The sequence below is a fragment of the Argentina silus genome, assembly GCF_951799395.1.
Source record: "Argentina silus genome assembly, chromosome: 8".
NCBI classification, from domain to species: domain Eukaryota; kingdom Metazoa; phylum Chordata; class Actinopteri; order Argentiniformes; family Argentinidae; genus Argentina; species Argentina silus.
This window is the reverse complement of record NC_139662.1, coordinates 2618556-2641460: the sequence shown is the minus strand read 5'-3', so window position 1 is coordinate 2641460 and position 22905 is coordinate 2618556. Positions and strand designations below refer to the sequence as shown.

Sequence of the window (22905 nt, the reverse complement as noted above, 5' to 3'; positions counted from 1 at the left end):
ATTTGAATGTACAGCCAAGCTACATGAAAATGCATTTATTATATCAACAATCTCTCAAATCTGTGCACTTAGCCAAATGAAGCATATTTACACCAGCTAACTATCACTGAGAATCACAATAGTATTCCAAGGCCACATTTCAAACAATTAACAAATGTTAAATATTTTGACACAAAGCTAAAGTGTTCAATGATTTTATAGAATAGAAAATTCTATATTATTATTATTATTATTATTATTATTATTATTATTATTATTATTATTATTATTATTATTATTATTTATTTCCAATATTTCAGAGCAGGACAAATGAAGTGTTGGCCTTTCATTTTTGACTATTCTTGTAATTTCTCCTACCAAAATTGACAGAGACATATGACATGACCCACCCTTTCATGTCATAGTTAGATGTTCTATGTCCTATTAAAAGAAACAACATGTAACAAAACACATTTTATCATCGCAAAACAAGTGTCTTTCTTTGTATAAAGCAGTATTGTTTTATTTTTTTATAAACAATGCTATTAACTGAAACCATTTTCTACTAATAATTTGCAAATCGTCCCACTTCTATGCATGTCATATTGTATTGTGCACTTTTCCCCACGGTGGCAATAAACGGTAATATGGAACAATTAGTTAACTTTATCATTTCATTGAGAACACTGCAAATAAGGTAATTTAATCATTGTGGATTTTTTAAAACTCAACTTAACTGATGGATGAAATCAAACTTTCACAAAAAAGAACATCAGGAAAGCCTAAGCAGATCTCAGCTATAACCACAAGGTTAAGCTATCAATCAAACCGTAACATCAACAGTAAATAAGGTAATTTATCAAATCCTCATATCATTTAAAAGTGAATTGGCCATAAACATGCTCAGCAATATTTTTCAGTACAGTACAAAACATCAAGTCCTTATCCTAACTGTACGGAAATGAGAATTTACTAAGTAAATGAGCTAAACATCAACAATTATTGCTTAAAAAAATATAACATAGAGGGGTGTGCATACAGTGGTAAAGAATGTTACAAAGAAAGGCAAGTGTGGATGAGTGGTGAAGCCCCTTCTGTTATGCTATTAGACTATGGCTCATACAACAACAGGATAGGATAGGATTTCTGAGTGCAACTTTATCAATTAATGTTTGGTCAAAAGCAGCCAAGCAACACATTTTAATTGAATCAGATTCTGAATGAATCATCTGTTGTCATGTTCTACTGAGCCAATCCTCCCTTGGAAGTAACAACAGACAAATGATGAGGCATGGATGTTCATGTTGGTATTGAAATATCTGATTCTCATATATTCATGCATTGAGGCAGATAAATTCCTTCACATGGATGACCACCTGCAGAGCAGTTCCACAAAGAACTGCTGTTAAATTACATGAGAAGAACATTTGTAACACCTGCGTAAGACATAAACACAGCTTGTAGACTTAGACTCAGCCTTTGCATGTGTGTTTCATATTTATCTACTGTATTTAATTCTAAACATCTGTGACCCTATTGGTGAAAAGTACTGTACGTTAGCACTGAAGACATCTTAGCAGACAAGCTAACACAATACAGTATACAGTAGGTCCATATCATGCTAGAGGAGGAAGGATCACATGGAGCAGATAGCATGGAAGGAAGGGGTGGTCTACATCAGTGAGGGCCTCAAGATGGATTCAGTCCCGCTGCGTTCCAAAGATTTGGAGGAAGAAGGAGAAGATGTAGATGATGTCTAGGTAGATGTTGAGCGTGGCAAAGACGTACTCCTCTGGACTTATGGTGTAGCGCTTGTTCCCCATCAGCAGCTGGGTGTCAAATGCCAAAAACTAAAACAGAGAAGAAAACAATTCAAATATGAGTATAACATCTCCTTTTGTCACTGATGAACTGTGTAATAATTCAGACTGTATGCTTTTCAGTTACCATGGTAAACAGTATTGCTCCCAATGCGGCATAGACAGCATGAAGCCAGGGCACCTGCAGAACAAAAACAAAAGGACATTTGTGGTCACATACTGTATAACATTTTCTTATATCTGGCTTAGCTGTAGGATTTGTAGAGATCTGTCTAATTTCTCATATTTGTCTCTGCATTAACTGGTTCATTATACAATTTGAATAGGTTTAATTTGGATTTACTCACATATCCAAAGGGCAGGACAAAGGCCATGACCAGTCCGGAGATGAACATGGTCGTGCAGAAGGCAAACAGCACGCCTTGGCATGAGGTCACGTCAAACTTAATAGATAGGGCAGAAAGAATGAAAAGATAACATGGAAATGAAATCACATGACAACCTAAAAGTTACCATAACAGCCAATGGTTCAATCATATTTCTGCAGGTTTTTTGTTTGTTAGTTAGGGGAGTTTCATTATCCATATGAGTGAGAGCTAGCTTTTACTTTTGGGTCCTGTTTATTTCAGCTGAATATCATAATTACAATATAAGAATGCCACTGATGTTATACCAATATAATTTATTTGAGAGGGTATTGGCTTACCTTGGTTTGGAAGCTGAAGATTGTGACAGTTAGACAGACCATCACAGTAATACCGAGACATAGTACTACTGACTTGGTGTTGTAGAAACTATTGGAAGGGGGAGATTTACAGTACATTACATACAAATGTGTTTAAAACAGTGTCCTCGTTTTGCCAATGTGATATAAGAAATTACACAAAAGTGTTAATTGCCGGAATCAATGAATGCAACCGTATACACCTCTACAATGGGATAACTGACGGACACAGCATAATGAAAAACATCAGTGGTTTACCTGGACGCAAAAGCCATCATGTCGGTCATACCGACAGTCCGAAGTAGCAGGCATGCAACGTGTTGACAAGACACAGTGTAAAGTAAAACAACCGAGACAATCAAACTGATAACTGAAGACTGTACCTGGACAACATCCCCGTCATGTAGGATAGAGAGAGTGTCTGGAACAGGAGAGATTTTTTGGAGAAAAACGACAAAATTCCAAATAAAGACAAGATTACGTGACTTCAAGGGAAACAACAAATGATGTGAAGTATCTCAAATCTAGCCCCCTTAACTGGCATACTTAAGTTATGCAAAGCATTCTAGATAGTGTACTTTATGAAACCCTGTGGATTTCTTCAAAATACTACAGTATTTGATACCCACAAAGACGGCGAGCAGGATGAGATTCCATGGGAACTGTCTCCTAAAGGAAATATAGATGAGATGTCGTAAGCAAGAAGAGTAGTAAGAACTGGTGCTGAGTGTATGAATTGTTATATTAACCACTTCTTATGAGTTAACTCACCTTGGTCCAGAGCAGCAAGAGAGTGTCAGGTATGTGACAAAGAACACAGCACTGTGTAAAGCGAAACATACATTATTACTTAAACTAAAGCATACAGGGTGCAAAATTAATGTTATAATGTAAAGCTGTAACTTACTAAGATGCCCAGTACCATCCAGGGTTGGACTGAATGTAGGCCTTCACTGGTTCACTGATGAAGGGAGCAGAAAGGAGTGAAAGCATGCTAAGTGTATTTGCTATTGCAAGAGCAGACAAAACTGTTCAAGATGGAATATTTCCATATTCAGCTGCATTAGAATTCACACTCACCAGAATGTGAAGAGTGCCACTACTGCAAGAGTGACCAAAAGTTGGATCATCAAGATGGCGTATACCTAAAGAGAGGAAACTAACTATGAAGAAAGACCACATAATAATACACATACAGACAGTGTTTAACCTTTGGGTGGGAGTATGAGTGCATTAGTCTAGTTGAATACTTAAGGCAGATAAATACCTAAAGTAAGTCATACTCAAACATATTATGTAGATGACCTAAATTCCATGATGGTAATAATACCTTGCGGATGAAGACCCGTCTGATGTTTTTATCATCCCAGCTGAATTCGGTGAGCATCTCAGCGTCACTAGGGTGACCCCCACTGTAGCAGGGACTGCTGCTGCCTGCTGATATTACACACACGCATGCACACACACACGTCATCGTCAAGGGTTAGCCAACTAAATTACACTCACCAAACACTCTATTAGGAACACTATACTAATACTGGGTAGGGACTCCTTTTGTGGCATTGATTCCACAAGATGTTGGAAACATTCCTTTGAGATTCTGGTCCAAGATGACGTGATTGCATCACACAATTCGTGCAGATTTTTCAGGTGCACTTTCAAGGTGTGAATCTCCTGTTCTACCACATCCCAAAGGCAGAGTTCTATTGGATTCAGATCCGGTGACTGGGAAGGACACTGAAGAACACTGAACTCATTGTTATGTTCATGACACCAGTTTGAGACGACTTTTGCTTTGTGACATGGTGCATTATGACGCTGGAAGTAGCCATTTGAAGATGGGTAAATTGTGGCCATGAAAGGATGCACATGGTCAGCAACAATACTCAAATAGGCGGTGGCATTCAAGCAATGATTGATTGGTGTTAACGGGCCCAAAGTGTGCCAAGAAAACATTCCCTACATCATTACACCACCTCGACCATTAGAAGGTGTACAGGTGTTCCTAATAAAGTGTTCGTGAGTGTATATCACCACTGCTTTCACTTGTAATGCAACAACATTGAATGCGTCATTTATTCCTAAAGACAATAATAAAGATGTTGTATTCACAGCCAAAGAAAAAAATGTTTCACCTGCGGTGGCCTCCTCATAGCTTGGAGGGGCTGGTGGTGCAGCTTCTCCACTTGAGGAGCCATTGGTGGTCTTGTTTGCTAATGACAGCTGGGGGGACATAAGATAACCAATCATGACAGACTACACTTAATACCTTTCTGCAAATAAGATACAGTTTCATAATTGACAGAGGATAACTGTGTTGTGGGGCTAGAGCATCACATTCTGCATTTATCCTCTATTTAAAATGTGATTCTCTGACTGCTGACTGTAAAATGATGGCTATGGGTAATCCAGCCCTGAGATCAGCTCTCTGCACCGTGCCAGAGTGTAGGCTGTTCCAGAGTCTGTCAATGAATGAGTCATTACACAATGGTGCTGATCTGACCATACAGCTAATCTGGCCCTGAGCTAACACTCGTACCCCCATCGTTTCTGTCTCTCTACCTCCATATTTCATGAGCCTCCACTCAGCATTACAGCTACATTGAAAGTTGTAAATCTCTAAATATACACTGTCAGGTGAATTGCAACATGAGGATGAAGGGGGAGGGAGAGGAGTAGCAGCAGTGAATTTTTGAAAGAAAAAAAAAGGATACAATTGTTGGATAAGAATTTCAAGCATCATACATTTTCAAATGTTTGCTGGGATGGAAGATGGCAACTGACCTAATATGTAAACTAGGCTAATGATGTCAAACATCATCAGAGCATAATAAGAACAAATGTGTTGTCTGACAAAAGGAAATCATATTGTATAGCTTGTTTCCTAAGGAGACACTGATCCTATCAGTGACTGTGGGTCAGTCATAATAAACCTGTCTCTGGACTGGGGGTAAATAAAGAAAGGGATTTGGGATAGTGAGGTAGGAAAAACACTCTCTCACTCTATAGTATAGTGTGCACTGTAGCATCTAGCATGTTCTCTGATGACAGAAATCAGGCATACTGTATTCCAGCATGTACTCCACTATCACATACGTAGCTACAACAAAGCCCTGTTTTCACTACACAAAGAGCTCAAATAGCCTACCAGTGAGCAAAAACAATATCAACAAAGTTCAATGAATAAAACACCAGACCCCAGCAATATCAGATTCATGCAGCCTGAAATAACAATTGTAACCTCAATTGTGAGGCAATATTGTAACTACTGTATAAGAAATTCCAAGTCCACTGGCAACATTTGGATTTAGACATACAGTATAACATTATACATTACAACCCTATCTATTCATGAGAGACAGAGATCAATAATACTAGAGCTATTCTCAGCTGAACAGACATGCAGAGAGCATCATCGCAGGCTGATGAAAGGATGGAGCAGATATACGCACATGCCATAATGGTTACATAACATTCTGGTGTCTGAGGCATCTAACTAAAACAGAGCAGTGAACAATCCCTTGTTATTGTTTGCAGTAGAATAAAGCTGAATCTGAGTTAGGTATGTAGGCCCTTACCTTGCCCTGGGTCATGTTGACTGTGTCTGGTGTCTGTATGTCTGCAGACTGGTTTATTTATGTCTTTCAGCCCCAGTCAATGAATCTCCAGTTTCTCCTCTCTTGATATTCCTCTTGAGTCCTTATCTCCAGCTCTTGAACAGTGAATTGAAAGGACTGAGGATTGGTGAGAGCGTGGGAAATAGGAATACTGCTTCTCTAATCCAACAGCAACGCAGTTCTGTTTCTCACAGGCCCCCTCCCTCACTCATAAGGGGATGTTCTAGCAACATCCAGGTAAGGCAGCAGCATTCAGGGATGCTTGGACTGTACCATTCCAATGGGTAAAAAGGGGAGGAAGGATGTTTGAAAAGTGCATCATAATGTGAGGCAGTGAAGGCAAGAAAAATCTGGAATTCTTGGTCTGCAGTAAAAGAAGAGGATGACAGGGGTGAAATGTTATGGAGTTTCTGAATTTGCTCTAAGCATCACTATTAGAATTAAGTAGACTACAGAAAATAGGTTTTGACATACTAGAAAAGAGCCCATAAATCTTCAGCAGTGTCTACTGTTTGAGCTTAGAACATCCTTCACACATATCATATAAACAATAGCTGCAGATTACTGTCCCTCTATGTGGAATATGACAATCCAAATCTGTTTAACAACATTATTGCTGCAAGGATCACAACATGACAAGGAGGATATTAAAAGATTTTTATTCCATATATGGTCAATGAAGAGAATGAATATAGGAAAGGAAGGTGACATTCAATCTGCATTTGGCATAAAAAACAAAAAAATTGTTATTAGCCTATAATAGGCTACAATTTACCTGCCAACTGCCATAAGTCAAAGTGGTAACTTTGACTGAAAACAATAATTGATAATGGAACTGATATTCAGATATTGGTCCACAACAAACAAGCCATCCGTAACATCACCTTTTTCTGACAAGCAATTTCAAGAGCTCCTCAACAGTGTATGCTGTGTGTACCACTACTCTACGAAACAATGACATTTGATATTATTGACTGCAGTTGCTTCCGTAAGAAAAAGACTGAATTGATATTCCTGTTGTAAATAATGTGATTAAAAGTTGGTGTAACCTCCATCAGAACAAACAGCTAATAATGTAAGCCCTATCCTGACATGGCTACTCTAACTCTAAATAGTGTACGCAGTTGATAAACGATGAGAAGGCTCGAGTGATATGGTTCCAAAATTCACTGCTAGAGTTCCACTGGCACCATCTAGTGGCACAGACAGGAGGGTAGCAAGATGACGCACTTCAGGGCATGAGTCACGTGGCAACACGAAATTGACCAATTTCTCTTCATATGACCAACAACCTAGAACAAGTCAATTACGAGTTCTAACAAAAATGAAAACAAATAGGCTACATTCCAGAAGAATATGTAACCAGAGATAGGTCCTCTAATATCAGATGCTGACCGTCATCTGTTCAGTGTCTGATATTGGCAAATCCTTGATTTATGTGCCTTCTTGAAGCACAGATTAAGTTTCAGTTTTCATTGGCAAAAAAGTACACAGTTGTCCTTTTCCCAATACACCACTGTCAACCTACTGTAAGCAGTAACTGTAGTCCTAGTTCTCCTCTTCCATGTCATATCTCTCCCTCCCCTCTGTGGCCCTCCAGTCTCAGATCTGTATCATTTCTGCCCAGGGTGAAGAGACTGACCACAGCTAGGAGAGCGGCCAGCATCATGACTGCACAGCCACCAAACATGTGTCTGGTGCCGCTGCCTGCCTCCCCCGCGCCCGTCCCCGACACCTCCCCATGGAGCGCCAGCAGCCCCAGGCAGGCCAGCAGGTGCAGAGGCAGTCGGAACCAGGCCAGCACACCCGCCCGCCTCTCCTCAGGGACCACTCTTGCTTGGAGGAAGCTGACAGCAGGGAAGTAGAGGCCACTGGCCAGCTCCAGCAGCAGGAAGGCCAGGAAAGACTCGTGAGGTCTGGGCTGGCCTGCAGCTGTGGAGAACGTCAGCATGAAGAAGGAAAAGAAGGCCAGCAGCACGGCCAGGCAGAGCAGGTGTCCAGGCTGCAGCCGGTAACGGGTGGAGGTGGCCAGGCGATACAGCAGGGAGCCCGCCATGCTGGCAGCCATTAGGCAGGAGAAGACTATGCCCAGTGGAGGGCCGTGGGGGTCCAGTACGGGGGTCCAGAGAAAGACAAAGATATAGAGAACACTCTCAAACAGAGCCTGCACTCCACCCAGGAGCATCACCCTCTTGTCTGACAACAAGCAGCGCAACCCCTCCTGGCAGCTGCGCCAGAAACGGGCCCGCGCAGACATCCGTGCCAGAGGTGCAGTTTGGGGACTGAGCAGGGGGGTCCTTTTGTCCCCTTCCAAGCCCTCCTCCTTCTCCTCCCGGCCCCAGTCAGACAGCACCACCCAGCCACAGGCTACCAGGCAGGGGACGGCCAGAAGGAAGGGAGCCACAGGCCCCAGGTGTAGCCATTCAGCCAGCAGGTTAGCCACCAGCCCAGCGCCAACAGCCAGCCCATGGTTCCAGCTGGCAGCCTTGGTAAAGGTGCTGGGGATCCACTCCTTGGGGAAGTCGCGGGCATCCACATGCTGGTGCACGTACCAGGCTTCGAAGGTGGTGGAGAGCAGGGAGGTGGACAGCCCACCCAGGACACGGCCTAGGATCAACACAAAGTAGTCTCGGGACAGCTTGGTGAGGCAGCAGGCAGAGTAGGCCAGGCAGAATAGCAGGCAGGTCTTCCGGCGGCCCAGGGCCTGAGGGAGCCAGCCAGCCACAGGAGCAAACAGCACACAGGAGGCCAATCCACATACATAGAGGATGGCTATCTGGGACTCCAGGAAGCTGTAGTGGCGGTAGAGCTTGTAGAGGTAGGGTCCCTGCAGCCAGTCTGCCCACAGGGCCAGTAGGTAAGCCCGTAGGAATAGGGTCTGGAAACGGCGGAAGGCAGGGTTAGCGACAGCTGTGGGGGCGGGTTGAGGTGGTGTGAGGCGGCGTGCAGTGAGCTCCAGACCAACACAGAGTGCTAGCAGGAGCACAATGGCTAGGTATGCTGTCACCAACATGGTGTCATAAACAGCATATGAATGTAGTCTGGGTGGGGGGCCTCTGGATGTCTTCACATCTGTCTTGTTCTGCGAAGCTCAGTCAAAAGCTGTGGGAGACACAGAGAATGTATAACTACAAAGGCTGATAAGAATGATGACATTAAAGCAACATAACTGTGTTCAAGCCATGTGGCTAGCATGAAATCCACTCAGAATAGGTAAATGGTTTTGCAAGTGTGTTCTTAGTGGCTGACTACTTCTGTTCGTAGGGTTAGGGTTGTTTACTACCTGACCATCTCAATGTGACAATGGACTGAACACCTACAGACTAGCATGTGACAATGTAACTGTAACTAAGCTTCCTCAATGGCTAACTTTGAGCTGCTGAAGAACAACATACCTAGAAGCAGCTGCATAACGAACACTTCTGGTAGCTAGCTAGCTTCAAGCTTTTGCCATAATAACAAACATGTAGAGCTACCAGAAACGTTTACAAACAAAGTCATTTCTATGCTTACCATCTCGTGTGATGCAAGCTCCATGGCACTTATACTTATAGCAACTAGATCGTTATCAAATCGATTGAAAGATGAATGAAGCGATTGTTAGCTTTGACGACCCGTGGCTTCTGCTGCTCTATTACATCCTTCTTACCATCAACATCCGGGTTCTGCTGTTAGCGTCACTACCACAGGGTGGCAGTCTTTCTCTTTCTATAATCCCACCAATGCATTGACGGCTTCCATAGAGCTGTCTACTCAGTGGAGCTATACGATTATTTTGCACGTCACATTTGTCTGAAAATATAATAATATAATATAATATATACCATTTAGCTGACGCTTTTATCCAAAGCGATTTACATTGCAGTGAGCGCATACATGTTTCAGTATATGTGGTCCCAGCGGGTATCTATGCAAGTACATGCTAGACTTGTTCATTGATACATGCGTAAGTATGTGCATTAGCGTAGACTGCAGCTGTATCAATGGAAATACTTAGGAAATACTAGTGTAAACTCTCATGAATAGGCCAAAAAGTTTGAACATATGATTCACATTATTAGAGAGTAGAAAGGCATCTGTCTCTTATGTATTTCTAATATGATCTAATGCAATTGACTGTTGGATATTATGCATGCAAATATAAACTTGGTTGAGCATAATGTCATGTGTGTCACATCACCTATGTTCAGATCTACCTTCAGCTTACCATTGTGTGTGTGTATATATATATGTGTGTATACACACTCACCGAGCACTTTATTAGGAGCAATATACTAATACTGGGTAGGGTCTCCCTTTGCTCTCAAAACAGCCTCAATTCTTCGTGACATTGATTCCACAAGACTTGTTCCACAACATTCCTTTGAGATTCTGTTCCATGATGACATGATTGCATCACGTAATTCCTGCAGATTTTTCAGGTGCGCTTTCAAGCTGTGAATCTCCCGTTCTACCACATCCCAAAGGTGTTCTATTGGATTCAAATCCGGTGGCTGGGAAGGCCACTGAAGGACACTGAACTCATTGTCATGTTCATGAAACCAGTTTGAGACGACTTTTGCTTTGTGACATGGTGCATTATCATGCTGGAAGTAGCCATTAGAAGATGGGTAAATTGTGGCCATGAAGGGATGCACATGGTCAGCAACAATACTGAAATAGGCTGTGGCATTCAAGCGATCATTGATTGGTATTAACGGGCGTTAAAGTGTGCCAAGAAAACATTCCCCACACCATTACACCACCTTCACCATGAGAGGATGTACAGGTGTTCCTAATAAAGTGTTAGATGTGTGTGTGTGTGTGTGTGTGTGTGTGTGTGTATATATATATATACATATGTGTATATATATATACACACACATTATATATATAATTTAATGAGGACAGAATGAACACCAAAGAAGAAACACAAGCAATAGTTATATAATTTCATTTTCATATTATTTCTATGGAAGAAAAAACATTTACAAAATGTACAAGAGGATGTGCTCAATAAACCATAATCAAACTAGCAGTGAATGGATCTGTACTCAATCAAATAAGATCCTTCACCCTAAAAAATAATCTCTTAGTTTGTATGACAAACATTGGGGGTAGAGGACAGGGTGCATGTGGAGTGAGTGCTGGTGAGTTCAGGGGTTACGCTGGTTTCTTACATCATCTGACACAACAGTGTTTTAGCCCTCAGTGACTTTCTCCTGTGCATAAAGCTCCCTGGCCTCGGCATGGCCAAACCCTATCCATTACAGAGACTATATTCCTCTGGACTCTGATTTGATCTGTCTGATCCACCATACTGATTAAGTTGTTAATACAGAGACATTTATATAACACAATATTTACAGCAAAAAAATCGTACAAATGGTCCTGCTGTGATTCCCGATGAGATGCAAAGATGCAATGCAATATACAGAATATGCCATTCTTATGTAAGAAAATTCAGCTGAATGTGAGACTTGCATGTTTAAACCCCAGATGTGAAATGATACTTTGGACATTATCCATTTTATTCAAAACGGTTAAAAGGTATAGTGGTTGTGTACTGTATGTGCTGGTTGACACATTAGTGCACTATTCATTTCATTCCAGTACTAATACAGATGGTATGTTTGTTAGTGAGCAACATGGGACAATGATTCATGTAATCTTAATATTTTAAGTGTATCTATGTATTATATACAAGGTCCCTTTCTCTTATAAACATACTCATACATATCATTAATGGTCCCTAAGTTATCATTGTCCGCATCCTCCTCTTCTCTCTCAACTGTGGCTTAATGGTCTGGAGATGAAGGAAGTTTAGGATCAACATAAAGTTAACTGGATTTTGGTCTTCAAAAGACTGGAAAAACTGGATAAGAGCACATTTGATCAGTCCAAAATGGTAATGGTAAGCCTAAAACATTGATTTATGCTTTTCTAGACCATCTCAACCCAAGTTTAGATCTTGAGGTTATGTGTGTGTGTGTGTGTGTGTGTGTGTGTGTGTGTGTGTGTGTGTAAAAATAGTTATTTTGAGTGCATAATTCATTGTTCCGTAATCTCCTGGGAAGTCCTGCCCTGGGAGAGTTGGGAGTCTCTGTGTGTGTGTGTGTGTGTGTGTGTGTTTGTGTGGCCTGAGAGAGGCCTGCTCAGGGGTCGATGCGGAAGGCTAGCAGTTTGTCGGAGTGCAGGCTGTTGAGGGTGCGCAGGTCTGGCAGCCGCAGCAGCAGCTTGGGGAAGATGGAGCTGTCGTCAGGGCGACGGCGGGTGATGAGGGAGCGCAGGGCGCCAATCAAACCCTCCTGCAGCTTTTCTACAGCCCCCATGTCAGCGATGCCAGAGCGGTCTGAGGAACACAGACAGGATAGAGAAACAATAAGCTACTGTATACATCTAAAACTCATTCAATAAAACACATTTCTTTCCTTTGAAGTCCATATGCAAATTCAAAAGAATCTTCTATAACTGCTTATGTGGCCATGTGGCCTATATATCCCTCCTACTTCAGTGACATGAGGTTAAATTGCCTTCTCTCACCTGCAGAGACCAGCACCACAGCCATGAAGAGGGCCATCTCATCAGGCTCCAGCCTCAGAGCCCCCAGCTTCTCACTGAACTCAAACATGGTGTCCAGCAGGGATCCCATGCCCAGTGCCTGCAGTGTGGACAGAGGGTACGTCTGCCCATTCAGGAAGGTCACTGTGCGTTCCTCAGGGTTGAACAACGTGCAGAATCTCACCATAAGCACCTAGCAAACACAGAGTATACACAGTGTTAAGGTCATCATGGAGCACGGAGCAGGATGACAGTGATGAGAGAAAATAATAAAAATTGTTTTGTATTTTATTTCAGCTCAGGAATTAGCCATTTTGAACAGCAGCTGTACCTGGAAGGTGCCTGACTTGAGCAGCATGACCTGGTCATGCTGGCTGAGCTCCTGGAATCCTGGGATGCCCTTGGCAAACTCCACCACCTCCCTTACGGCAGGAGTGAAGCACTGGGAAAAGGACTCCCACACCTGCTGGCTGGAGCGACCAGCCGCAGATACAGGACACGCGTTGAGAGGACAGGCCTGAGAAAGGGAGAGAGAGAGAAAAGGAGTGAGTGAGACTATAAATATATATACTAGACTGTTGATTCTTGTGTAGCTTCCATTACAAGGTTATGAACACAACAAGTACTCACCAGCACTTTGGCGCCTGCTGCTAATTTCCAAGGACAGGAAGACTGGTTTTGGGTCTCTCCAGCAGTGGAGAAACTGTTGTAATTGGCTGGGCTACCCCTCTGAGATGGGACTGCACTAGACTGGCCATGATTCTGATTGGACACAGCAGAGTATCTATAGTGACTGTTGTCCACAGAGGGGAATGTATGGTGGTTGTCATTGGGGGCAACCGGGAAGCGAGGTGTGTGGGCTGCTGGGCAGGACTGGTACCCCTGGGTGGAGCTAGGGTGGGAGGAGGCAATGGGATAGTTGGCTTCCTGAGAAGTGTTGCTGTGAAAGGGAGGTGGGTTGTTGTTGTTGTTGATGTTGCGCCTCTTGGCTGTTCTATCCTGGCGGCTGACAAAGATGTCATGATAGGCCCTGGAGATGGCCCCGATGGCCTCTTTAGAGTCGCTCTCCTCAGGGCTGGGAGGAGTCTCCCTCACAGGAGAAGAGTCCATGTCCATTGTGGCCGACTCATTTAGGCTGTTCATGTAGCTCTGCATTTCATCCAGTAGTCTCTGCTTCTCCCTCTTGGGGATACGGCCAAAACGTACAGCTGATGAGGGAGACACAAACAGAGTGGGTTGATACATTTCTGTCCATAACAAATTGTCACATTGCTAATAAATATGGGGTCCAGTCTGTTCTTTCACAAACACAAATCCAAAACATTTACTGTACACGTTCCCTTGGTCTTGTGAGTGGTAATAACATCATGCATTGTCATACCACATCCTGTCAAAAACAAAATGATACACAGGATTGTGCATTAACACTAAAACACAAAATAATGCGAAATGATGGGGAAGCTAATAATCTACTAATATACAGTAATTGGGCTTCTCTTATTCATATTGATGCACCTGTAAACAGATTGTATAAGTCTTGAGGTGGATACCTCCCCTCTCCTCATTCACCCCCGTCCCTTCTCTCCTTCCCATCCCCCTCTCCAAGAATATCCATCAGCTGGAGAGGCTATTTATAGAACCCCGCTACCATGCGCCTCATATTCCCCCTCTCTCCATCTCTCTCTCTTTTCCTTGCAGCCCCTCTCCCTGCCTCTAAGTAGGGCAGTGGGTCATCATGGACGTGATGTCACTAACACTGCGACAGAGAGAAGAAGAGGTGCAGGAGTGGTGGCAGAGAAGGAGGGAGTGAGAGTGTGGACAAGTAAAAGCAGGAGATTGTGGAGCAGGCAGAGAATAGATTAAAAGACCGCAAGGTGGAGTTTTGGATTAGAGGGAAACTAAAAAAAGCAGTTCTGACCCCAAGCACAAAGCATGAGGCAACATGTCAGTCTCTGCACGATGCAATGCACTGTCTCTACAGAGGAGCCCAGAGAGGGACAAAACAGAGATAAAGGTTAAAAGCTGATTTCCAGGTGCTGCAATTTCACTTTCAACTGCTGCTATATCAATAAATGTTATATTATTATTATCATCAAGTTATCATAGTCACTGCAGTAATGATAAGGAGCTACATTAATTGCACTGAATGTAGCTGGACTGTAGCTTTAAGAAGATGTTCTGGTTACAGGAAGGAAGTATGCCATCATGCCAACCGACTTACAGTATTTGCCTATATTGCAAAGCCAGATTCACACAGCTGCCTCTTGAGAAATCAGGGTGTATTCTTTAATGTGGGCTGCAGGCAGTTACATGAGGTTTTCCTGTTTTCGCAATAGGGTAGAACAGAGGAAAGGGGTTTCTAGGTTGCGGTTTTGACAATTGCAAGAACCACTTTCAAGAGAGTCGATATGAGTGATTGTCCCCCTTAAGGCACTTCTTACCACCCTCCCTTCTTGCATTGGACCTTTGAGCACCAAAACTGTCAACCACATGCAGAAATCACTCTACCCTCTTACAGATTAGGCAAAACAGAACACCGAAGGGCTTAGATAGGAAGGAAACCTACTGAGAGGAAGAAGACAGGCAAACTACACCAAGTAGGTCATGATGTGTGAGAACGCTATAGGTCCACATTTGCTTTGTTTTTCTGGGTCAACCAAACTATTTTTCTTAATCTGTTATGATGGGGGATTTATCAATGTTCAGCTATCAAGACTAAAAGTAGATGAGATGAGCAATACGGCTGATGAATTGCGTGACAGGGACAAGCTGTTCTCCGCATCGCGGGCTTTGTTGCCGTATCCGTCATTAATTGCCGCAAGATGCTATAAGGGCTTACACAAGGTAGTTATGTTCCCCCTGTTCCAATTTCCCAAAATAATTCCTGTGTTTGCTGCAGTTTTCTGGATGACAGATAGCTTTAGGGACTTCAAGGCTCCTATTCTCATAAATCAATGTCGGAGAGGTAGATGGTAGGAGAGAGCTCAGGGAACATGGAGGGTACTGTACTTGGAAGGGGGAGGGGCTGGAACAAGAGTAGGGAGAACAGGAGAATCTTGCAAAGGGCAAGAGAAAGACAGACTCTGAAACTTATCTAGGAATATGAGAGAAATGATGTGGATAGCCTATAGTGTGGAAGTCCTTCCTTTGTTGTGTAATAAGGTCATTGGTAAAAGACCAAGTAGGCTAGTGCAGTGCTGATGGGGCTAGTAACAACTGAGAAACACTGGCATGATGACCTCAAAAGACTCAGGCACCATCGAGACCCTCCAATGGGTTAGTGCATGTCTCAGCTATAACCACCCTTTTCTCCATTTACTCCACCTACAGAGCACATGAACATGTCTATGTGACACACTGACATACTTGACAGAGTGCTCTCATTTAGATTGACTGTAACCAAAGTCAAACACTCACCATCTCTAGACATGCCAACGGAGAGGCATTTCTTGAAGCGGCAGTGCTGACAACGGTTGCGGTTCATGCGCATGATCAGGCAGTTCTCATTCTTCACGCACATCTTGTAGTTGATGTTCTGCTGGATGCTGCGACGGAAAAATCCCTGGCGATAACAAGGTAGAAATACAGTCAGATGAGCATCCTATGTATTCCAATAGCAAAGACTGCACCATGTGACACATCCTCACATGGCGTAGACATGTTTGGTCATCATGATCTTACCTTGCAGCCCTCACAAGCATGAACTCCATAGTGGAACCCAGAGGCAATGTCTCCACACACTTTACACAGGAGAACCATCCCACCGGTCTCTGTACGTTCAGGAAGAGGGAGAGAAAAATAGTCAGATTATGTGATAATTGGAAAATACCCATGAACAGAAGGAATATACTAAAGATGTGTACATGAGACAAATAGTCCAGAAAAGATGGGTAACAGATGAGGTAGACATTTGGATTCAGAAAATGGGAAGCAATGTACTCACTGGTGAAGGTTCCTGTGAATCCACAAGGCCTTTTCCCTGCGATGGGATGTTGGTAGGTGTGCTGGGTGGACGTGGGGGCACTGTAAACTTCAGGGAACTGGAACACCAGTTTGGAGGATCCGCGAGGCCTCTTCAACTCTCCGATCTCTGTGAAGGTGACCTCCTCTGGGGACGAGGGCTGGGAGTGTGATGATGAAGGTGACTGGGTCTGGTACCCACTGGAGGGGCTGCCAGGGCTGGGACTGGCACTGCCAGAGGAGCCTGCATACAGAATAACACCTCCTACAAACAAACAAAAAGCAGAAAATAATGTAGTTGGCTTGATTTCTCTAATACATTCAAATTCAAGTTTATGTTCAAAAGCATATTTAAAATATAGGAGAGTTCATGTGATGAAACTTTGCACAACCTCTGACCCGAGAGGGACAGCTCTAAGAATGTGCAGCGTTATTGCCTCATCATATCAATGTAATAGGCATAACTGCGCGTTCTCGTTCAAGCGCGGGAAAGCGCTAAAAATACTGTTGGAAGCACAGCAACAGAGCGCGTCGATGTACCAACCAACTCACGTTGGCAAACAATCCCTGTGTCGTGCACCCAACTGCATTATTTATTTGATCGTCTCTGTAAATAAGAACAGCAGAATGTTTGGATCTTTTTCCCTGACTGCTTTTTCAATCCAGTTTTTCTGCCCTCGCATCCTCTCGCATCTCTAGTCATGCGTTTTGGATGAGCTGAGACGGCCTCACGTGTCTGCTAGGTCTGCTGCCTTCTCCGCTCCAATAATAGCCCCGCTCCCCTGGCAAGGTGCCCAGGCCCAGTGCCAGCTAACTGCACGACACCTGACCGCCGCCTCACATGGACTTCTGACACGGTTACTGCCCGGACCAAATCCGCAGTCTCGTGTCGTCATAGCAATCACAAGTCAGCTCTATGATTGTAGTAATATATGTGTGCGCGCGCCTGCGTGTGTGCGCGCGTGTTTGTGTGTGTGTGTGTTTGTGGTTGATGCTTGGAAAGTTGGTTGAAAAGATAGAGGAGTAATAGAAAGAGCGGTGAAAAACTGCAGTATAGTACATGGTGAAAAACTGCAGTATAGTACAGTTGTACAGTATCAATGTGTTTTTATAATCCCACAGTCAGCACGTGTTGATGGATTTATTGTTGCACACTGCAGGGCTACAAATTTAACAGACACCACAGACTTTGCATCTCTTTACCTGAGATTGCATGTACCCAGCCCAGTCAAGCCCAACCCACCCAAACACATTGCATGTTCACCTGAAGTCTCACATCGGTGCTGCTCTGTGTTTGTAAATGGCCTTCACACATGCTATGCAATAAATGCTGTCAATTAATAATTGTTTTTTACTGTCTCCCCAAGGTGACGCTTGACACACACACACACACACACACACACACACACACACACACACACACACACACACACACACACACACACACACACACACACACAGAAGACTGCTCTTAAGACCATGGGCCTAAACCATAGGGGGCATGGGGATTTAATATCAGAATAGTCTTGATGTTTACCCAGGGAGATAGCATGCTCCAGAGGATGCCCCATGCAACCCTGAGAAGAGCCATGCAGTTACTTGAACAAGCCATTTAAAATTGAGGTCAGTGGCAAACACTAGCTTCAATTGAAGAATCAGCAGGTCCAAGGCAGGCAGCCATTTGTGAGCTTAGTCTATCCCTGCAATCCCTAATCTGCCAGTGAGTAGAGGCAGGCAGAGAAACGTGAGCACTTTACAGGCACAACAATCCCTCCTCCTTCCCTCCTCCTCCTCTCCTCTCCTCTCCCCTTCCATTCCCTTCCTGTTGCTTGCTCTCCCCGCTCTGGGGCTGGAACAGAGGGCCACACACACCTGGCAAGGTTGTTTGCCTATCCTTGTTTTGTAAAGTCTGGCCATGAAGGGGTGGGTGGTGGTGTGGTGGGGGACTGTGTAATGTTTATAGACCATATTATAAAGTGATTTTAAAGTAGAAGACTGAGGCCAGAATCCAAATTGAAGTATAAAATGCATGGTAATAAAGGATGATGTGGTGTCAAGTAATACATTATTGTAAACACCATTCACCCATGAGGAGCATTTTCATATCACAACAAACTCCAGTAACCTTGCTAGGGTAAGTAGGTCAATTTCAAAGCAACATCAATGGAATGGCATAAAGACGTGCTCTCCAAAGGCTGCTGTTGCAATACTATATATCCTTATTTACCGTCTAGGTTCAACTTACATAAAATGGAGCTCAGTGGTGGTGAATATATGAAAATAATTGCATCTTTATAGAAGAATTGCAAGTATTATATTTGTTATATATATTAGGAACACCTGTACACCTTCTCATGGTAGAGGTGGTGTAATGGTGTGGGGAATGTTTTCTTGGCACACTTTAACGCCTGTTAATACCAATCAATCATCGCTTGAATGCCACAGCCTATTTGAGTATTGTTGCTGACCATGTGCATCCCTCCATGGCCACAATTTACCCATCTTCTAATGGCTATTTCCAGCATGATAATGCACCATGTCACAAAGCAAAAGTCGTCTCAAACTGGTTTCATGAACATGACAATGAGTTCAGTGTTCTTCAGTGGCCTTCCCAGTCACCGGATCTGAATCCAATCGAACACCTTTGGGATGTGGTAGAAGGGAGATTCACAGCAGGAATTGCATGATGTAATCATGTCATCATGGACCAGAATCTCAAAGGAATGTTTCCAACATCTTGTGGAATCAATGCCACGAAGAATTGAGGCGGTTTTAAGAGCAAAGGAAGGCCCTACTCAGTGTTAGTATAGTGTTCCTAATAAAGTCCTCAGAGAGTGTATATATATTTGTATATCTATGCATATTCATAGATGTATTATATTCTACTCTAATTGTAGGACGAATTGCATCAGTAGCACTCTCAGCCCCAAATATGCACTTATTAAATTCGTACCACAGGATTAATGACTATATCTCAACCATGAACATTATATGAACATGCACTGCATGTCACCGTTAATCCTGTATCGTTTTCAACATCACTTTGAGAAAGCAGCGGTTAAAGGGACCATGGCCACTAGAGAAGGGGAATGTCACGTTCCAGCTGTAATATACTCTAGTAAGCGGATGTGCCCGCTGAACCTTGAGTTTGGGACAGATGTTGCGGTCGGGGTCTAAATCAAAATAGCTATGGCACTGGGACTTATGATACAAATAATACATTTGCTTTGAATATAAAAAGTGCATGAGGCAGGGAAACGTGACATGAGATAAAATGAATGCATGAAATCGCTGACCCACTGACCAACCTCCCCTTTTCCATCACCGCAGGCAGCATCAACACAGAAGTGTCCGTGAGAGAGGGGAACTGGAGGGAGGGCTTGGGAATCACGCGCCGCACGCGGCTCAGCAAGTGCATCCACGTGAGGACGATGTGAGATGCGAGGAGTGCATTCAGTGGGAAGATATTGCGCTACGCTCCCACCAGTACTCAGAATGTATAAACCCCGCCGGAGGCTTTACCTCTGTTATAATTAAAGAGGAGAATTAAATAGAGCAGCATGTTATATATAGGGAGGGTGGGGGTGGTCTGACAGTGCACCAGCATCACTGGACCCACGCACGCAATCATTCATGGAGCCAGTAGCCAATACTGAATCGCAAAACTGGATCGACTACTGTTAGTATTGAGACAATAGCTCTAGGTTTTAGGTTTTAATTGACATACAGTGGGCACATTTGATAGCTCACTGCACCCACACAAGGAGATACCAACTCTTGATCATTGACCTGTTTCATTTCACAGGAAAAGTTCTATTTTGTGAACTGTTCAGTGAGGCTTGCCTATCTGTGCAGGTGAGTAGGGGGATCTGGGTCAACTAGCTCAGGTGTCATGTGACCCTCTCAATGTCATGTGATCATCATGTAGTTGAAATACTTGTATGAACTGTATTACCATTTTATGTTATTTACTCAGGGTAAATAAAGACATCAATGTCTAACTAACTAACCCCAATCACCCAAGGCTTTAAACATCAGTCAAGGGCAATCAATAGTCAAAATCGAACCGTAGAAACCAGCCTCAAGCTCAAGTGGAATGCATGCAAAAAATGGATGGTGGCAAGAGCGTTAATGTTTTATGGAAGGTACTGTCTCAAAAACAGTGAAACAGGCCCTCACCAAATATGATGATATTATGTTAAAACAATAGTGTTTCCAGACATTGTTATGGCCTGGTTTTGAGGTATACATTGGTTTTGCATGGGGTTTTCAACTCATGGATGCAGATATTAGACATCATTGCCTCGTGACTTTTGGCACCCTAACTCGGCCTGCACATGTTACCAAACAATTCGAAACACATATTTGTTGACAACCATAATCGAGTGACTAAGTTTGACTGCTCAGCTGCGCTACAACAACAAGCAAGTACAGTATATTGCCCTCTGCAGATAACTGACCTACAGACTCAACCCAATTCCATCACCTGTACTGGAACGTGACTGCAGCTAGTGTAAATGAATCACCAGTCGTGTCAAGGGAGAGTGGAATAGGTAGACAGAAATCGTGACCATGTGCACTTTGGCTGACCTCAGAGAAACGCTAATGCTGTTGTTGAACTTCCCATAGTGATTAACTTTGTATCATCAACCACTATTGCTGCCCCAACTGTCTGTGAACGCAAACATGACAGAGAAGGAAATATCTGACAGTGGTAGAGAAAGCACGTGAAAACAAAGCACTATAAATGATGCACATAGAACGCTGACAGCGACTGTAGCTACACGAGTTGGTTTTCATGAGGATGAACAGGAAGTGGCCAAGAAGTCAACCTCATACACTGTCACACATCATTTAATGATCTAAGCGACAGCTCCTAGAGTGGACTCGCAAAACATAAAACATGAATGTTAAACGAACACTAATATCAAACAAAATGTATCCTATTGCGTTTATGGGAGTACAGTACGATGCCGAATAAGTAATGTTACGTTTTTTTCTCGTTAATATCTCGTAACTCCACAAAAAGAACTATATCGTAACCTCCCAAACATCATTGCATATCGTTTTCAATTTCATTATTGTTCTTAGAGATGTCTAAGCTTCTCTCTTCCAAACCAGGACCAAAGCCTAATCTTGCAGAACATTTCAAACGTTGCGCACAATTACGCGCAATTACGCATACACACAATTACACAGAGGGACCAATGCAATAACGGTGTGTTGCTAACCTTTAAATTCAACCAATGCACCATGCACCGTTCCCAAATTGTACACTCAGTCTGCATCTCTATTCAATAATAGCTACGTTGTTAACATATTCTATGTGTAGGCTAAATTCAGGTGAAACTATATATGGAAATATGCGAAAATAACAACTAATGGAAATAATACATATATTGTCATTGTCATCATAATAGGCCTACTTACCACCGGGACTGTTATCCATCTTTCTTGATGTGTCGTTTTCTCTTTGATGAATTATGATCGACTTTCTGAATGTCAATACGCTGGAGCAAAAGTCGAGAGAGAGTCACAAAATACCTGAGTAAAATGTTTGCCCCATAGAGCGCAAGATATCAGGTAATCGTGCCAATATGACAAACTACAGGGAAACTTCCCTGTAAACTATACGCAGCTATGTCCAACTGTCTCAGGTGTGGTGGAGCGGTTCGGCTTTGAAGCTACCTGGATCTTCTCTGCGCTGAGTTGCTTGGTTCAGCTGGTGTGATGTTTCACGAGAAGAGAGCAAGTGATTTTGACAAATTCCAGAAATTCAGCATCTCCGAGAATGAACTATTTTAAACATTAATCACGTTTGCAGGTGACTGAGAAATGAGACTTGCTTTTATGTCCCCTCAACTTATGTTGTGTCTGTTTGGTGGTGATTCAGCTCACTCTATATTATCTTGCGAACTCCTTTCAGTCTCTCCCTCCTTTAGTCTTTGGTGCGTTTTCATTGGCGGGTATAAGAGCTGAGGGGAGTTTGATGCGTTAAGTAAGCCCACGCTACATGTGCACTCTGCATGTGCAGGGGAAAGCGCTGGCCTACTGACACACATTTTATGCAAAACACGGAGTGTGTGATAAGAAGGGATGGTGAGGTGGGGGTGAAGCACATGGACAATGGGCGTGGCTCACCGTGACTGCTTCGGCCACTTGAAATTAATGGTATACATAATGGACAATGGCAATCGTTCAGATCATGTGTCCGAGTGAAATATAAACAAGTGTGTGTGTGTGTGTGTGTGTGTGTGTGTGTGTG

The 22905-nt window shown here is 43.2% G+C and overlaps 3 protein-coding genes across 3 annotated transcripts; all 3 read right to left on the bottom strand.

The window, feature by feature from the left end:
* Positions 1-1679: 1679 nt before the first annotated feature.
* LOC310808845 (protein lifeguard 2-like) lies at positions 1680-4758 on the bottom strand (the record flags this gene model as incomplete). The annotated part of the gene is made up of 11 exons (XM_083675943.1): positions 1680-1829; positions 1927-1980; positions 2147-2242; positions 2506-2593; positions 2907-2944; positions 3153-3192; positions 3295-3345; positions 3431-3484; positions 3604-3668; positions 3854-3957; positions 4659-4758. The coding sequence occupies 11 exons, from the start codon at positions 4756-4758 to the stop codon at positions 1680-1682; spliced, it is 840 nt and encodes a 279-aa protein (XP_083532069.1).
* Positions 4759-6783: 2025 nt separating this feature from the next.
* Positions 6784-9791, bottom strand: mfsd5 (major facilitator superfamily domain containing 5). Its single transcript, XM_083674705.1, has 2 exons — positions 9654-9791; positions 6784-9242 (listed from the first exon to the last, which is right to left on the bottom strand). The coding sequence occupies exon 2, from the start codon at positions 9151-9153 to the stop codon at positions 7708-7710; it is 1446 nt and encodes a 481-aa protein (XP_083530831.1). The 5' UTR covers positions 9154-9242; positions 9654-9791; the 3' UTR covers positions 6784-7707.
* Positions 9792-11057: 1266 nt separating this feature from the next.
* LOC310808117 (nuclear receptor subfamily 1 group D member 1-like) lies at positions 11058-22507 on the bottom strand. The gene is made up of 8 exons (XM_083674816.1): positions 22071-22507; positions 16624-16905; positions 16362-16450; positions 16098-16242; positions 13311-13888; positions 13012-13197; positions 12663-12873; positions 11058-12471 (listed from the first exon to the last, which is right to left on the bottom strand). Exons 1-8 carry the CDS (start codon positions 22087-22089, stop codon positions 12275-12277), a joined length of 1707 nt encoding a protein of 568 aa, XP_083530942.1. The 5' UTR covers positions 22090-22507; the 3' UTR covers positions 11058-12274.
* Positions 22508-22905: the final 398 nt, after the last annotated feature.

What these genes read in the sequence shown, in the direction of transcription:
- LOC310808117 (XM_083674816.1), bottom strand. An exon ending in CGTTGGCATGTCTAGAGATG is followed by an intron (nt 13,889 to 16,097) that starts GTGAGTGTTTGA and finishes CTCCCTCATCAG; the next exon opens with CTGTACGTTTTGGCCGTATC. An exon ending in CAGCAGGCGCCAAAGTGCTG is followed by an intron (nt 13,198 to 13,310) that starts GTGAGTACTTGT and finishes TCCCTTTCTCAG; the next exon opens with GCCTGTCCTCTCAACGCGTG.
- mfsd5 (XM_083674705.1), bottom strand. Translation starts at nt 9,153, where the DNA reads ATGTTGGTGACAGCATACCTAGCCATTGTGCTCCTGCTAGCACTCTGT.